Below are 19,053 nucleotides of genomic sequence, written 5' to 3' on the forward strand. Positions count from 1 at the left end.
AGAAGGAGTGGAGCAGGCCCTACTTTTGGGAGAAGGCGGCGCAACGGGGAAAACCATTCAAAGAAATGACATACCCCCTAAAACTGGTTTTAACTCCAGTTCTGTTTGCAATATTAAGATTCTAACAATGGCAGTGTGTTATATAGACTTATTTAGGAAAAGTCAAGGACAGAGGGGGGTGTGAGTCAAAAATCATGAGCAGTCAAAATTACTGCTTTAGTGGTTCTAGTATTAACCAGTGGCAAGTATTTTTTTGAAGGGCAGAATGTGTATGTTTCTCTAAGATCTCTACTTTTCTCTTTCTTAATTTGAATTTATTTCCTAGAAATGTTATCAAGGGTATCTATGAAGTATAATGACGATCATCCAACTTACTGTGTTGGCAGTGGATCCCGTTGAAGCCGGTAGGGCACTTGCAGACGTAACCTATGAACGTGTCGCCTCTGTAGGTTTCACTGATTTCACATATTCCTCTGTTGTGGCATGGGTTCGGATGGCAAGGTCCTGAGTGTAGAACAAAACAAATGGAAGGAGACAAAACAGGGTCAACATTGTCAAATGGTGTTTTGTCATTATAAGAAGTTAGATTTTTTACAACCAAATCTCTATTTCTGATGTAAATGGCATGTTATAGAACGGTCCTGAAGCCATGTAGCATGCTTCTGTCTATAACATGAGCTGCTCAGTATGTGTAGATAATCCTTGCCACTGCAGATTTTTTGAAAGATATAACGTTAGCCATGGAGAACTGCAAAAGTGTTGCTATCGCTCTCAACAACATTGTTGCTCGGGATTTTGCAGACGTAATCAACAAAGATCAGTGGGAAAAAGTTGTGATGGACTGCACACAGTCAGTGTGAACTGGTGTGACTTGACACAAAAGGCCAAACAACCATTCACCCATGAATACGGGTAAGAGTCTAGCTACATTATCAGATATTATACATTTCTAATATTGTAAGAAGTTGTTTTTATTGCAAGTTAAAGCGTACTATTAGCAAGCTAGAACATGTTAGCTTGCTGGCTCGCTAGCTAACATTACGTGTACACATATACGTAGTAATATGATTTTCCATTTGCATTGCTATTTATAGCCTAATGTTAGCTAGCTAGCTAACATTGAACCTAGTTGGTTAGCTTTAACTACCTGCAGATTCATACTACAAATTAATTTAATGCATGCTGGCTAGTTATGACAACCCATTTGTACTGTAGCTACAGTGAGGGAAAAAAGTATTTGATCCCCTGCTGATTTTGTACGTTTTCCCACTGACAAATAAATGACCAGTCTATAATTTTAATGGTAGGTTTATTTGAACAGTGAGAGACAGAATAACAACAAAACAATTCAGAAAAACGCATGTCAAAAATGTTATAAAATGATTTGCATTTTAATGAGGGAAATAAGTATTTGACCCCTCTGCAAAACATGACTTAGTACTTGGTGGCAAAACCCTTGTTGGCAATCACAGAGGTCAGACATTTCTTGTAGTTGGCCACCAGGTTTGCACACATCTCAGGAGGGATTTTGTCCCACTCCTCTTTGCAGATCTTCTCCAAGTCATTAAGGTTTCAAGGCTGACGTTTGGCAACTCGAACCTTCAGCTCCCTCCACAGATTTTCAATGAGATTAAGGTCTGGAGACTGGGTAGGCCACTCCAGGACCTTAATGTGCTTCTTCTTGAGCCACAGCCTTTGTTGCCTTGGCCGTGTGTTTTGGGTCATTGTCATGCTGGAATACCCATCCACGACCCATTTTCAATGCCCTGGCTGAGGGAAGGAGGTTCTCACCCAAGATTTGATGGCACATGGCCCCGTCCATCGTCCCTTTGATGCGGTGAAGTTGTCCTGTCCTGTTCTTGGGGTCATAGGCAGCAGTCCTCCTCCTCCAAACACGGCGAGTTGAGCGGATGCCAAAGAGCTCCATTTTGGTCTCATCTGACCACAACACTTTCACCAGTTGTCCTCTGAATCATTCATACGTTCATTGGCAAACTTCAGACAGGTATGTATATGTGCTTTCTTGAGCAGAGGGACCTTGCGGGCGCTGCAGGATTTCAGTCCTTCACGGCGTAGTGTGTTACCAATTGTTTTCTTGGTGAATATGGTCCCAGCTGCCTTGAGATCATTGACAAGATCCTCCCGTGTAGTTCTGGGCTGATTCCTCACTGTTCTCATGATCATTGCAACTCCACGAGGTGAGATCTTGTATGGAGCCCTAGGCCGAGGGAGATTGACAGTTATTTTGTGTTTCTTCCATTTGCGAATAATCGCACCAACTGTTGTCACCTTCTCACCAAGCTGCTTGGCGATGGTCTTGTAGCCCATTCCAGCCTTGTGTAGGTCTACAATCTTGTCCCTGACATCCTTGGAGAGCTCTTTGGTCTTTGCCATGGTGGAGAGTTTGGAATCTGATTGATTGATTGCTTTTGTGGACAGGTGTCTTTTATACAGGTAACAAACTGAGATTAGGAGCACTCCCTTTAAGAGTGTGCTCCTAATCTCAGCTCGTTACCTGTATAAAAGACACCTGTGAGCCAGAAATCTTTCTGAGAGGGGGTCAAATACTTATTTCCCTCATTAAAATGCAAATCAATTTATAACATTTTTGACATGCGTTTTTCTGGATTTTTTTGTCGTTATTCTGTCTCTCACTGGTCAAATAAACCTTCCATTAAATTTATAGACTGATCATTTCTTTGTCAGTGGGCAGATGTACAAAATCAGCAGGGGATCAAATACTTTTTTCCCTCACTGTATAGGCTGGAAATATGGTTCATCGTATAGCTAGCTAGCTACATGTCTTAACAAAAGACTCCACTTCGCCAGATGATTACATAACCCATCAGATTGACCAGGTATGTCTGAGTGTGATTACGGCCATATATTGTATTTCATCAACATGTGTACATGTCTAGACAATAGTGGCCCATCCACTTAGCTAGATATGGCTTGGGGTGGTTATAGCATTTTGCTACTCTGCAAATGTGCAAGTTACCATTTCATTGTACTGTTTACACCTTCTGTATCCTGTGCACGTGACAAACAAACTTAGATTGTATTTGTTATAGTGTGTGTTTAGCAGAGACGTCAATGTGAATAACAGCATGATCTGCCCCAAAGTCAGAATAGGATATAGGCCGAGGACTAGATAAAGTGTATTTTTTACAACTACTTTTGCTACTACTTTCAGCACTTAAGTCTTGAAATCGTTCGTTGTTTTTTACACTACCTTACTCTGTTTAGCACATGGCCTCACATGTGAATCATTAAAGAGAAGGGTGGGGCTTAAGAGGGTGTGAACGATGCTGAATGGGTCAAGACAAAGAAGAGCTCTCCAGTCGGTGTTCCAAAACAATCAAGGACCATGTTCTCAAAAGTGCTGTTACAAGTTGATCAATTTTCAAAACAGAATTACTTAACCATTGTTCCTCAACTGCAGTGTATGACAAACCATTTTGTAGCTCTAAGTATGTACTTTTATCCAATGTAACACAATTTCAAATGATGCTACATAAGACTGAATTGAGGTGATGGGCCACAAATGTGAAACCAGTCATAGGGCAGCAAACTGAAGCAAATCAAATCAACTTTTATTTGTTACATGTGCCGAACACAACAGGTGTAGACCTTGTCGTGAAATGCTTACTTACAAGCCCTTAATCAACAATGCAGTTCAAGTTAAGAAAATATTTACTAAATAAACTAAAGTAAAAACAAAAAAGTAACACAATAACGTTACATAACAATAATGAGGCTATATACAGGGGGTACCGGTACCGAGTCAATGTGTGGGGATACAGGCTAGTCGAGGTAGTTTGTAGGTTGGAGTAAAGTGACTATGCATAGATAATAAACATTGAGTAGCAGTAGTGTAAAAACAAAGGGGGGTTAATGTAACTAGTCCAGGTGGCCATTTGATTAATTGTTCAGCAGTCTTATAGCTTGAGGGTAGAAGCTGTTCAGGAGCCTTTTGGACATAGACTTGGCGCTCCGGTACCGCTTTCTGTGCGGTAGCAGAGAGAACAGTCTATGATTTGGGTAACTGGAGTCTTTGACAATATTTTGGGCCTTCCTCTGACACCACCTAGTATATAGGTCCTGGATGGCAGAAAGATTGGCCTCAGTAATGTATTGGGCCGTACACATTACCCTCTGTAGCGCCTTACGGTCGGATGCCGAGCAGTTTCCATACCAGGCAGTGAGGAAACCGATCAGGATGCTCTCGATGGTGCAGCTGTGGAACTTTTTGAGGATCTGGGAACGCATGCCAAATCTTTTCAGTCTCCTGAGGGGGACAAGGTGTTGTCGTGCCCTCTTCACGACTGTCTTGGTGTGTTCAGACCATGATAGTTTGTTGGTGATGTGGACACCAAATAACTTGAAACTCTCAACCCGCTCCACTACAGCCCTGTCGATGTTAATGGGGGCCTGTTTGGCCCTCCTTTTCCTGTAGTCCACTATCATCTCCTTTTTCTTGCTCACATTGAGGGAGAGGTTGTTGTCCTGGCACCACACTGCCAGGTCTCTGACCTCGTCCCTATAGGCTGTCTCATCTTTGTTGGTGATCGGGCCTACCACTGTTGTGTCGTCAGCAAGCTTAATGATTGTGTTGGAGTCGTGCTTGGCCATGCAGTCATGGGTGAACAAAGAGTACAGGAGGGGACTAAGCATGCATCCCTGAGGGGCCCTGGTTTTGAGGATCAGCATTTCAGATGTGTTGTTCTCTACCCTTACCACCTGGTGGTGGCCCATCAGGAAGTCCAAGATCCAGTTTCAGAAGGATGACAGGTAGGATATGTGTGCCCACAGTTAACCTGTTAGGGTATAGGGGGCAGTATTTTCACGGCTGGATAAAAAAATGTACCCGATTTAATCTGGTTACTAATCCTACCCAGTAACTAAAATATGCATATACTTATTATATATGGATAGAAAACACCCTAAAGTTTCAAAAACTGTTTGAATGGTGTCTGTGAGTATAACAGAACTCATTTGGCAGGCAAAACCCTGAGACAGATTCTGACAGGAAGTGGATACCTGATGTGTTGAATTGACTTTAAGCCTATACCATTGAAAAACAAAGGGAAGGAGGAATATTTTGGCACTTCCTATTGCTTCCACAAGATGTCCCCAGCCTTTACAAAGTGTTTTGAGTCTTCTACAGTGAGATCTGACTGAAGAAGAGCGTTGGAACGGCGATGGCCCATTAGACACCTGGCGTGCGAGTTGATGGTGGGTACTCTCATTCTGAAACGTTTTAAAAGAGAACCCAATGGTCCGCCTTGAATTTTATTCATGTTCTGGTTAAAAAAGGCCCTAATGATTTATGCGATACAACGTTTGACATGTTTGAACGAACGAAAATATATTTTTTCCGTTCTTGAAGTGAAGTGAAGTCCGGCTGGCTTAGATCATGTGCTACAACACGGAGGTTTTTGGACATAAATGATGAGCTTTTTTGAACAAAACTACATTCGTTATGGACCTGGGATTCTTTGGAAGTGACATCTGATGAAGAGAATCAAAGGTAATGGATTATTTACATAGTATTTTCGATTTTAGATCTCTCCAACATGGCGGTTAGTCTGTATCGCAATGTGTATTTTTCTGGGCGCAGTGCTCAGATTATTGCAAAGTGTGATTTCCCAGTAAGGTTAATTTTAAATCTGGCAAGTCCATTGCGTTCAAGAGATGTAAATCTATAATTCTTTGAATGACAATATAATATTTTACCAATGTTTTCTAATATTAATTAATTATTTTGTTGTGATGACTTGACTGCCGGTATTGGAGGGAAACGATTTCCTGAACATCAACGCCATAGTAAAACACTGTTTTTAGATATAAATATGAACTTGATAGAACTAAAAATGCATGCATTGTCTAACATAATGTCCTAGGAGTGTCATCTGATGGAGATTGTAAAAGGTTAGTGCATAATTTTAGCTGATTTTATGGTTTTGGTGACACCTGTCTTTGAATTGACAATACAATACACACAGCTATTGTCAATGTACTCTCCTAACATAACCTAACTTTATGCTTTCGCCGTAAAACCTTTTTGAAATCGGAAAACGTGGTTAGATTAAGGAGATGTTTATCTTTCAAAGGGTGCCAGATAGTTGTATGTTTGAAAAACTTGAATTTTGACATTTATTTGGTTTCAAATTTGCCGCTCTTGAAATGCACCTGCTGTTGATAGGGTGCGCCACGGGTGGCACGCTAACGTCCCACATAGCCCCAAGAAGTTAACCTGTTAGGGCTAGGGGGCAGTATTTACACGGCCGGATAAAAAACGTACCCGATTTAATCTGGTTACTACTCCTACCCAGTAACTAGAATATGCATATAATTATTGGCTTTGGATAGAAAACACCCTAAAGTTTCTAAAACTGTTTCAATGGTGTCTGTGAGTATAACAGAACTCATATGGCAGGCAAAAACCTGAGAAGATTCCTTACAGGAAGTGCCCTCTCTGACAAGATCTTGTTCTTCTTGTCTCTGTTTATTGAAGACTGAGGATCTTTGCTGTAACGTGACACTTCCTACGGCTCCCATAGGCTCTCAGAGCCCGGGAAAAAGCTGAATGATATCGAGGCAGCCCCAGGCTGAAACACATTTGCGCTTTTGGCAAGTGGTCGATAACAGGATAATTGGCTTTGGCGCGTGCCGAGTCGACCCTGTGCTTTATTTTCTTTAGTCTATTTACCTAAACGCAGATTCCCGGTCGGAATATTATCGCTTTTTTACGAGAAAAATGGCATAAAAATTGATTTTAAACAGCGGTTGACATGCTTCGAAGTACGGTAATGGAATATTTAGAATTTTTTTGTCACGAAATGTGCCGTGCTCGTAACCCTTATTTACCCTTTCGGATAGTGTCTTGAACGCATGAACAAAACGCCGCTGTTTGGATATAACAATGGATTATTTGGGACCAAACCAACATTTGTTATTGAAGTAGAAGTCCTGGGAGTGCATTCTGACGAAGAACACCAAAGGTAATCAAACTTTTCTAATAGTAAATCGGAGTTTGGTGAAGGCTAAACTTGCTGGGTGTCTAAATAGCTAGCCCTGTGATGCCGGGCTATCTACTTAGAATATTGCAAAATGTGCTTTCACCAAAAAGCTATTTTAAAATCGGACATATCGAGTGCATAGAGGAGTTCTGTATCTATAATTCTTAAAATAATTGTTATGCTTTTTGTGAACGTTTATCGTGAGTAATTTAGTAAATTGTTAGTAAATTCGCCGGAAGTTTGCCAGGTGGTATGCTAGTTCTGAACGTCACATGCTATTGTAAAAAGCTGTTTTTTGATATAAATATGAACTTGATTGAACAAAACATGCATGTATTGTATAACATAATGTCCTAGGTGTGTCATCTGATGAAGAACAACAAAAGTTAGTACAGCATTTAGCTGTCTTCTGGGTTTTTGTTACATTATATGCTAGCTTGAAAAATGGGTGTCTGATTATTTCTGGCTGGGTACTCTGCTGACATAATCTAATGTTTTGCTTTCGTTGTAAAGCCTTTTTGAAATCGGACAGTGTGGTTAGATTAACGAGAGTCTTGTCTTTAAAATGCTGTAAAATAGTCATATGTTTGAGAAATTGAAGTAATAGCATTTCTAAGGTATTTGAATAACGCGCCACAGGATTCCACTGGCTGTTACGTAGGTGGGACGATTTGGTGCCACCTACCCTAGAGAGGTTAAGTATATGAAATTATGTGTCGTTATGCAGAATTTAAACTGTTTGGCCTAATAATTTGCAGGGATTAATCTTGGAGATACAAGCCAAATGAGATGACAAGCCAAATCCGTGCATTCTGGCTAAATTTAACCTTTGCACTGTATAAAGTTTTAAATTCAGCCCAGATTTCTCTTCTTAATCTTTTTTTTATAATGTTAAATATTAATTAATAGTCATCCTAAGGGTGCAAGCAATAGTGGGAATACTTAACATATTACAAGTTGTTCAATAATCTGGGACATGTACTGTCGCCCACTTCATGGAATCATCATGGAACGCAGACCAAGCCTGGCAGTTTAATCCTGGAGCCTGGCATATAGTTTACTACGACTGGACCTTTGCGATATCTGTTCCATGATCAGCAAGGATTAGGCAGTGGTGGAAAAGTACCCAATTGTCATACTTAAAAAATAAAAGATACCTTAATAGAAAATGACTCAAGTAAAAGTGAAAGTCACCCAGTGAAATACTACTTGGGTAAAAGTCTAAAAGTATGTGGTTTAAAATATACCTAGGTTTCAATAGTAAATGTAATTTCTAAAATAGTATAAAGTATAAATCATTTCAAATTCCTTATATTATGCAAACCAGACGGCACCATTTTCTCATTTTTTTAATTTACTGTTAGATAGGGGCAAACTCCACCACTCAAACATAATTTATAAATGAAGAATGTGTGTTTAGTGAGTCCACCAGATCATCAGCAGGGATGACCAGGGATGTTCTCTTGATAAGTGTGTGAGTTGGACCATTTTCCTGTTCTGCTAAGTATTCAAAATGTATCAAGTACTTTTGGGGGATAGGGAAAATGTAAAAAGTACATTATTTTCTTTAGGAATGTAGTGAAGTAAAAGTACAACGTGTCAAAAATATAAATAGTAAAGTAAAGTAGAGATACCCCAAAACACTATGGACAGGAGTTCTGCTAGCCTAACCCCTCACCAACAGCCAATGTAATAGCAGGGCGCGAAATACAAAACAGCAAAAATCTCATAATTCAATTTTCTCAAACAATCAACTATTTTACACCATTTTAAAGATAAACTTCTCGTTAATCCAAACATATTGTGTCACGTCCTGACCAGCAGAGGGAGTAAGTGTATAAGTTTTGGTCAGGGCGTGGCAGAGGGAGTTGTGTTTTGTATGTGTGTCTATGTTCTGTCTAGGTTGGGTTGTTCTATGTATAGTTAATTGGGGTGGACTCCCAATTGAAGGCAGGTGTGTTGTGTTGCCTTTGATTGGGAGTCCTATATTAGTAGGGTGTATTTGTCTGTGTGTTTGTGGGTAATTGTTTGTGAGCACTGCTTGTTTAGCCTGCCACACTGTTCGTGTCGTGAGTATTGTTTATTGTTTGTTTTTTCTGTGGATGCGTTGCGTATTTCATTAAAAGAATGAGTGTCCACATACCCGCTGCAGTTTGGTCAATTCAACACGGCAATTTTTATGACAGAATTACCCACCACAACAAGACCAAGCAGCGGAGAGAGGAGCGGCACGCTGAGAAATGGACTTGGGAGGAGATTTTGGACGGGGCTGGACCTTGGCATCAGGCTGGGGAATACCGTCGCCCACGGGAGGAGATCGAGGAAGCGAAGGCTTAGAAGCAGCGTTATCAAGCCATGAACGCGCTGGCGAGGAAGCCGGAGAGGCACCCCCAAGATTTTTTTTGGGGGGGGCACACGGGTAGTTTGGCTAGGCCTAGGAAGAGCCGTAAGCCAGCTACTCGTGATTACAGGGAGGTGTGTATGAGGTGGAGGGCGCCATGTTTCGCTGAGGTACGCACCATCTCGTCTATACGTACGCACAGCCCAGTCCGCCCTGTACCAGCGCCCCGCATGTGCCAGGGCGAGGTGAGCATCGAGCCGGAAGGGGTGATGCCAACCCTGCGCTCAAGACCGCCAGTGTGCCTCTATGGTCCGGTGTTTCCCGCAATACGCACTAGCATGGAGGTGCGTGTCTCCAGGCTGGCACGTCCAGTACCAGCCCCACGCATCAGGCGTCTAGTGCGTCAGCCCAGCCTTGCCAGTCAAGAGTCACCAGAGCTGCCCGCCAGTCAAGAGTCACCAGAGCTGCCCGCCAGTCAAGAGACGCCAGAGCTGCCCGCCAGTCAAGAGTCGCCAGAGCTGCCCGCCAGTCAAGAGTCGCCAGAGCTGCCCGCCAGTCAAGAGTCGCCAGAGCTGCCCGCCAGTCAAGAGTCGCCAGAGCTGCCCGCCAGTCAAGAGTCCCCAGAGCTGCCCGCCAGTCAAGAGTTGCCAGAGCTGCCCGCCAGTCAAGAGTCGCCAGAGCTGCCCGCAAGTCAGCAGCCGCCAGAGCCGCCCGCCAGTCAGGAGCCGCCAGAGCCGCCCGCTAGTAAGGAGCCGCCAGAGCGGCCCATCTGCCCGGAGCTGCCAGAGCGGCCCGACTGCCCGGAGCTGCCAGAGTGGCCCGACTGCCCGGAGCTGCCAGAGTGGCCCGACTGCCCGGAGCTGCCAGAGTGGCCCGACTGCCCGGAGCTGCCAGAGTGGCCGGACTGCCCGGAGCTGCCAGAGTGGCCCGACTGCCCGGAGCTGCCAGAGTGGCCCGACTGCCCGGAGCTGCCAGAGTGGCCCGACTGCCCGGAGCTGCCAGAGTGGCCCGACTGCCCGGAGCTGCCAGAGTGGCCTGTCTGCCCGGATCTGCCAGGGTTCCCCGCCTGTCCTCCGGGTCTGCCAGAGTGACCCGACTGCCCGGGTCTGCCAGAGTGGCCCGACTGCCCGGGTCTGCCAGAGTGGCCCGACTGCCCGGATCTGCCAGAGTGGCCTGCCTGCCCGGATCTGCCAGGGTGCCCCGTCTGTCCTCCGGCCCAGCCCGAGTGGCCCGCCTGTCCTCCGGCCCAGCCCGAGTGGCCCGCCTGTCCTCCGGCCCAGCCCGAGTGGCCCGCCTGTCCTCCGGCCCAGACCGAGTGCCTCGCCTGTCCTCCGGCCCAGCCCGAGTGGCCCGCCTGTCCTCCGGCCCAGCCCGAGTGGCCCGCCTGTCCTCCGGCCCAGCCCGAGTGGCCCGCCTGTCCTCCGGCCCAGCCCGAGTGGCCCGCCTGTCCTCCGGCCCAGCCCGAGTGGCCCGCATGTCCTCCGGCCCAGCCAGAGTGGTCCGTCTGCCAGGGTCAGCCCGAGTCGCCCGTCTGCCCGGCGCAGCTATCGGCGCCACCGAAGTGGGCGACGCCGAAGGTGGAGCGAGGTCCACGTCCCGCACCGGAGCCACCTCCAGGATAGGTGGGTTGGGGAGGGAGGGTGTAGCACAGTGCCGTCGTTGATGGCAGCCACCCTCCCTTCCCTCCCTGTAGTTATGGGGATTTTTCGGTTTGTTTTTGGTTTTCTGTGTTTTTCTTTTGAAGGTGCATTCAGGGTCTGCACCTTTAGGGGGGAGGTAATGTCACGTCCTGGCCAGCAGACGGAGTAAGTGTATAAGTTTTGGTCAGGGCGTGGCAGAGGGAGTTGTGTTTTGTATGTGTGTCTATGTTCTGTCTAGGTTGGGTTGTTCTATGTATAGTTAATTGGGGTGGACTCCCAATTGAAGGCAGGTGTGTTGTGTTGCCTTTGATTGGGAGTCCTATATTAGTAGGGTGTGTTTGTCTGTGTGTTTGTGGGTAATTGTTAGTGAGCACTGCTTGTTTAGCATGCCACACTGTTCGTGTCGTGAGTATCGTTTATTGTTTGTTTTTTCTGTGGATGCTTTGCGTATTTCATTAAAAGAATGAGTATCCACATACCCGCTGCAGTTTGGTCAATTCAACACGGCAATTTTTATGACACATTGTTCAATTTCATTAACCTGTTGGCTTTGGATAGAAAACACCCTAAAGTTTCTAAAACTGTTTGAATGGTGTCTGAGTATAACAGAACTCATATGGCAGGCAAAAACCTGAGAAGATTTCATGCAGGAAGTGGCCTGTCTGACAAGGAGTCGTTCTTCTTGTCTCTGTTTATTAAAGAGTGAGGATCTTAGCTGTAACGTGACACTTCCTACGGCTCCAATAGGCTCTCAGAGCCCGGGAAAAAGCTGAAAGATATCAAGGCAGCCTCTGGCTGAAACACATTATCGCCTTTGCCAAGTGGCCGATCAGAGGACAAAGGAATTAGGCGCGTGCCCGAGTCGACCCCGTGCTGTATTTTCTTCCGGCTGTTTACCTAATTGCAGATTCCCGGTCGGAATATTATCGCATTTTTACGAGAAAAATGGCATAAAAAATGATTTTAAACAGCGGTTGACATGCTTCGAAGTACGGTAATGAAATATTTAGAAATATTTTGTCACGAAATGCGCCGTGCGCACGACCGTTATTTACCACTGGGATAGTGTCTAGAACGCACGAACAAAACGTCGCTGTTGGAACATAACTATGGATTATTTTGGACCAAACCTACATTTGTTATTGAAGTAGAAGCCCTGGGAGTGCATTCTGACGAAGAACAGGAAAGGTAATCAAACTTTTCTAATAGAAAATCTGACTTTGGTGAAGGCTAAACTTGCTGGGTGTCTAAATAGCTAGCCCTGTGATGCCGGGCTATCTACTTAAAATTTTGCAAAATGTGCTTTCACCGAAAAGCTATTTTAAAATCGGACATATCGAGTGCATAGAGGAGTAATGTATCTATAATTCTTAAAATAATTGTTATGCTTTTTGTGAACGTTTATCGTGAGTAATTTAGTAAATTGTTAGTAAATTCATCGGAAGTTTGCGGGGGTATGCTAGTTCTGAACGTCACATGCTAATGTAAAAAGCAGTTTTTTGATATAAATATGAACTTGATTGAACAAAACATGCATGTATTGTATAACCTAATGTCCTAGGTGTGTCATCTGATGAAGATCATCAAAGGTTAGTGCTGCATTTAGCTGTCTTCTGGGTTTTTGTGACATTATATGCTAGCTTGATAAATGGGTGTCTGATTATTTCTGGCTGGGTACTCTGCTGACATAATCTAATGTTTTGCTTTCGTTGTAAAGCCTTTTTGAAATCGGACAGTGTGGTTAGATTAACGAGAGTCTTGTCTTTAAATAGCTGTAAAATAGTCATATGTTTGAGAAATTGAAGTAATAGCATTTCAAAGGTATTTGAAAATCGCGCCACAGGATTCAACTGGCTGTTACGTAGGTGGGACGAATTCGTCCCGCCGGTCCTAAGGAAGTTAAAGACTGTATGGCGAAAGCATAACATTAGATTATGTTAGGACATCAACTTGACAAGAAAAACCACACAGCCATTTTCCAAGCAAGGAGAGGCATCACAAAAACCAGAAATACAGCTAAAATGAATCACTAACCTTTGACGATCTTCATCAGATAACACTCCCAGGACTCAATGTTACACAATACATGTATGTTTTGTTCGATAAAGTTCATATTTATATCCAAAAACCCCACTTTACATTGGCGCGTGATGTTCAGAAAATGTATTGCCTCCAAAACTTCCGCTGAATGAGCACATCAATTTACAAAAATACTCATCATAAACGTTGATAAACTTTACAACAGTTATTGAAAGAATTATAGATTCACTTCTCCTTAATGCAACCGCTGTGTCAGATTTCAAAATAGCTTTACGGCGAGAGCACATTGTTCAATATTCTGAGTACAGAGCTCAGCCATCATAGCAAGCTATACAGTTACCCGCCAAGTTCTGGAGTCAACTAAACTCAGAAATAGTATTATAAATCTTCACTTACCTTTGCTGATCTTCGTCGGAATGCACTCCCAGGACTTCCACAAGAAATGTTTGTTTTGTTCGAAAAACTCCATATTTATGTCCAAATACCTCCTTTTATTTGCGCGTTCAGATCACTATCCAAAGGCAAAATGCACAAGCGAAAAACCAGAGACGAAAAGTCAAAATGTGCCATTACCATTCGTAGAAACATGTCAAACGATGTTTACAATCAATCCTTACGTTCTTTTTAACATAAATATTTGATAATATTCCCACCGGACAATAGCGTATTCATTACAGAGGAAAAAGTAGGAACGGCGCACCTGTGTGCTCACGCAGTAAACAACTCCTTGGTCTCAGGCAGTCCACTGGTTTAGACAGCTCTTATTCTCTGCCCAGTAACAGTAGAAGCATGAAACAAGGTTCTATAGACTGTTGACATCTAGTGGAAGCCTTAGGAAGTGCAATATGACCCCACAGACACTGTAGTTTGGATAGGGATTAGATAGAATAACTACAACCCTCAGATTTCCCACTTCCTGGTTGGATTTTTCTCAGGTTTTTGCCTGCCATATGAGTTCTGTTATACTCACAGACATCGTTCAAACAGTTTTAGAAACTTTAGAGTGTTTTCTATCCAAATATACTAATAATATGCAAATATTTGACTCTGGGCCCGAGTAGCAGGCAGTTTACTCTGGGCATGCTTTTCTTCCGAACGTGAAAATACTGCCCCCTATTCCTAACACATTTTAAGTAATACTTTAAAGTATGTTTTATTAACTACTTTACATCACTGGGATTAGGGTGTATTTATAGGACTATTGGTCAACCTTTACTATTACAGTTTTCTCCCCTTCCAATATTTAATGGATTGAAAAACTGAATGGCAAGCTTCAGGATTAATCAAACCAATGTATTTTTTATTCAACAATGTATTTAGTGTGAAAAAGTTCTCCAAAGCAATGTTTTAATGATTCCTAAATGTGTTCCTAAATAAGAAACAATCTACAAGATCAGATACTTTTTTATGAAACGGTTTGGAGCCTGACGGCCTGCGTGTATTGTGCTCCAGTCCTACCTTTCATAATCAGCAACATACAGGAGGACATGGAAAGCATATCAACTCCCGTAGAGATGGTAGTACGGTCAACGTAAGCAAACTAATTTATGTTCCTCTAACTCCCCTGAATACCACTGTCGATACGACAGCTATTGTCAGCAGTAATCATGTGCCTATAAACCTGAATTACACTCTTAGCACTGAGACAGTTTTTCCTTGTAGGAAGCCCACTGTGAGAAGTTCACCCTGCACATCAGCTCAAATGTAAATATCACTGTCATGTCTACCTCTGATAAGCTTCCCAGTAAATTATATAAAGGATAATAGTAAAAAGCTTTGGAGCACCTTAAATGAAATTTTAGGCAAAAAGCTAACTCTGCTCCATCCTTCATTGAATCAGATGCCTCTTTCATCAAAAAACCTTCTGATATTGCCAAATACTTTAATGTTGTTTTCATTGGCAAGATTAGCAAATTTAAACATGACAAAAAAAATAACTGTGAAACTTCATATGTGTGCATAAATTATCATATTGTTATGAGAGACACATGTAGTGGGCAGTAATTCTGTATATTACAGATACTTCACATGTGACTCGTAATACGACTACACAATTATCCTATTAAAATGTTTATCTGACTCCATAAAGATTATTTAGCAATATGCAAGAACGCCATTGTTGAGTTACAGTAATAGGCAATGAAGAAATGTCTGAAAATAAAATTCTAAATACAAGTGTGTTTAATTATTTTGTAAAATGAATGGATTCACAAACAAGACATAAAGCTTAAATTACAAGGCAATACTGAGATTAACAAAGCATTTTTCTGAGCATGATCAGAGAGAGATCATCGCCTGAAAGGCCTTGCTCAAAAAAAGAAAAAAGAAAGAGAGAGTGTATCTCACCACAGTAGGAAACAAAAAAATAAAGAACAATGAATCTAAGACCCTTTAATAAGCATCTGAGTTGTTTGGATTGTTGTTGTTGATCATTAGTATAGCTGTAAAGTTAGCTTCCAATCAGATATCAGAAGAGGTGAAAAAATATATCGTTGTCTTTCAATAATGACAAACCACCTGGTACTTGGATGGAAAATTACTGTGGACGGTAGCGTACTATATTGCCACTCCTATTTGCCATCTCTTCAATCTAAGCCTATAGAAAAGTTTATGCCCTCAGGCCTGAAGGGAAACAAAAGTAATTCCGCTACCCAAGATTAGCAAAACTCCCTTCACTGGTTCAAACAGCCGACCAAACAGCCTGCTATCAACCATCAGTTAACTTTTGGGTATAAAAAATGGTTTGACCAGATAATATGCTAGTTCACATTAAACAAATTAGCAATTGACTTTCAGCATGCTAACAGGGAAGGGCTCTCAACATGTACGGCACTGACACAAATGACAGATGATTGGCTGAAAGAAATTTATAGTAAGAAGATTGTGGGAGCTATTTTGTTTGACTTCAGTGCAGCTTTTGACATGATCGATCATAGTCTGCTGCTGAAAATGTGAACACTCTCTGTGTGTTATGGCTTTACATCCTCTGGCATATCGTGGATCGAGATTAACCTATACAATAGAACACAGAGGGTGTTCTTCAACCCGGACCCAATTTTCCATGCATGAAAATGAAGCAGTGTTATGCAATGTTACGTATATCGGGCAAAAAGGGGTGCAAACCACACAATTTTAACAATATTATTTCATATAAACATTCATCATGAAAGCTAACTCAATATTTCTGAAACCCAAGTTATAAAAGCAGCATCATATACATTATATTGCACACGTTGTTTATCTTCAGTGTGTCATTATTTTTGCATTTCTGCATTGCAAAGATTCCACGCATTCCATGTACGAAAAACAGTCAGCCAGAGTATACACACAGTGCCTACTTCATGCAAATATTAACACACAAAACTTTTGAGAAAATGGTCATTGTTCAACCAGTCTGAAAATGCATTGCAAACCATACAAGCACATTGCATATCACTGCCGAGTCTCATTGGTGTCTATTAGATATATAAAATTGTAACTGCAGGGGGCTAAATTGGGGTCACACAGAGTGTTTCTTGGTAATCTTAAACAAATCTACTTTGAAACAAAAGTATACACCTCACATACATGGTTATGGGCTTAAAAAAAGAAGACACCTGTACCATGTCAGATATAGTGAAATGTATAACATTTTGAGGTTGCATCCCAATATTATACTTCATATACATGACATAAAATTGAAATACAATAAAACCATTTGAAATAGAAAAAACAAATTTCCGTGGTAAAAAAAAAGAAAATGTTTAATAATTATGAAAAATATTAAAAACATTCCACCCATGAGGCCACTAGAGGGTGATTTGGTCCATTTGACTTCAGTAAAGGCTCACTTTTTTGCACATGAAAATAGGGGACCATAGGCAGTTAACACCCAAATGCATAATAAATAGATCCAGATTCTGAATGTCATTTTTCATTCCTTGACATGATATATAAACAATATCATTGTAAATTATATAAAGCATAATAAAAGGTGTGGTTTGCATCACTTTACACCTGATGTTAAATATACTCAACGTGAATTTTTGGAGTGGCTATATTTCGCTGAATTTATATTTTTCTTTGAAAATTTTGTCAGGCATCTCTGGACATCTAATAAGTATTTAGCATGCGTTGCATTTCAGAAACTCACCTTTGTGAGAATGTGCAAGACTGTTTTGGAGAAGCAGAACTGCAGTGTTGACAAGCTGCAAAGGTATGCCATTTAGACTGACAATTTCTGGTTTGGTAATTATAAAGATTGGGCACCAGTTGGTGGCAAAAGTGTTTATTAGGATCTCATCTAGAAGAAAGTGGAAAGTAGTGCCATTTTATGTTTTGATCACGTACAGATACATTACTAGGTGTTTAAAGAAACTGTTACGTATATGTGACATTGGACGTGAAGTGGTTAATGAAAGCCTCTCTAACATAAACCAGGTAGAGTTTGTTATACCTCAAGGTCTTAGCCCTTACTTTTGTATATTTTTTACTAATGACCTTTCCTATAGCCTTGAGTAAAGCCCGTGTGTCTATGTACACTTATGACTGAACATAGTACATCTCAGCTACCACAGTAGTGAAATCACTGGAACACTTAACAAAGAGTTGCAGTCAGTTTTAGAATTGGTGGCTAGTAAATATTGGTGGCTAGCTAAATATACAACATATAAAAAAATTAAAGCATTGTATTTAGGACAAATCATTCGCTAAACTTTAAACCTCATCTAAATATTGTAATGAATAATGTGGCAATTGAGCAAGTTGAGGAGACTAAACTGCTTGATGTAACCCTAGAATGCTTGAATGCTTGCCTGGATTTCTTGAATCAGAAATGAACTGAACTGAATTGTTATTCTGATCTGTCCTTTCTCGAGGTAATGGTAGAGATGGTATCTACATGCATGGAAAGGATAATTTGCCTAATTGGTGTGGACCTCAAAACCCCCTCTAACCGGCTGAAGAAATGGCGTTCACTACGGCACTGTCATGCACCACTTCTATCGAGAGACCTGAGTCTGAGCCAGCAACCGGTGTACAGCATCCAGTTGAAGTTATCAACTGCCTTTTTCTCTCAGGAGTGAAACAGAAGTCCACGTGGAGTGAGCATGGAGAGAGATCTGTTCCAAAACTTCTCTCATATTGCTGGTATACTGGTTGGCAAATGGACAAGATATTTCTGTACTTAATTTTCAATAAATCAGAATAGTTTTTTTTCTTCTAAAAACATGTTTTCACTTTGTCATTGTGGGGTACTGTGTGTAGATGAGTGAATAACTAAAAGGGTATGAATACTTTCTGAAGGCTGGGCCTTTAAAGATGCAACATTTTCTCTACACTACATGGCAAAATGTGTAGAATTGCAATGCTCTCCGCTGTCAAGAAGTGGGCCATTAAAATGTTGTCTTGCAAGGTGGGAGGCCCCCCAACCAAATATTGCTTAGGGCCACCAAAAGGCTAGAGCTGGCCCTGCCACGGCATCATCTAAATCCAGGGGAGAATTAGCCTTTAGAATGAACAGAGCCTAGCTTATTACTATGTGTTGCTTGCAGTAGCCCGCCATTGGATATGAATTTCAAATGAGGGTGACACAGTCAAGCCCATTCCGCCTCGGCCCTGTATCAGTAATAATGAGACTGGTGGCTAATTAGTTGAACAGAGGAAATTATAATAGCTTTCACAAAGGCCCCGCTCTCTGAGGGGGAGAGGGTGACAGGTGTCACAACTGTTTTGACGTGACGATCTATAACGGCACAAAGGAACACAGACAGCCTCTCTAATAGAGAATGCATCCCTTCTCAAAGTGCAGCCACATCGGCGAGAAAGCGGTAAAGAGAGAGAGAGTGAGAGAGGGAGGGAGAGAAAAGTGGCTGTCTATATTTGCACAGGGTCCTTTGAGACGTCAACCTGATGAAACAGTCTTTGTCCTACGACGTTGTTCTCTTTGCTGTTGGTGTGTGTGTTGATAAGAGGTTGGGGGCTTTGCTGTGTAAATGTCAGCCGCTGTAGTCTTGTATGAGCTAGCCCATGG

The 19,053-nt window shown here is 42.1% G+C and overlaps 1 protein-coding gene across 3 annotated transcripts in view; it reads right to left on the bottom strand.

Annotated features, from left to right (window-relative positions):
* Positions 1-19,053, bottom strand: part of LOC115199761 (EGF-like repeat and discoidin I-like domain-containing protein 3) — a 301,549-nt gene that overhangs the window by 160,118 nt on the left and 122,378 nt on the right. For all 3 annotated transcript variants that reach the window (XM_029762172.1, XM_029762171.1, XM_029762170.1), the window contains one exon: positions 376-504. In XM_029762172.1, coding sequence (XP_029618032.1) covers positions 376-504 — 129 coding nt within the window. The remainder of the gene's footprint in view (positions 1-375; positions 505-19,053) is intronic.

This window comes from Salmo trutta, chromosome 9 (genome assembly GCF_901001165.1).
Source record: "Salmo trutta chromosome 9, fSalTru1.1, whole genome shotgun sequence".
Lineage (NCBI taxonomy): Eukaryota > Metazoa > Chordata > Actinopteri > Salmoniformes > Salmonidae > Salmo > Salmo trutta.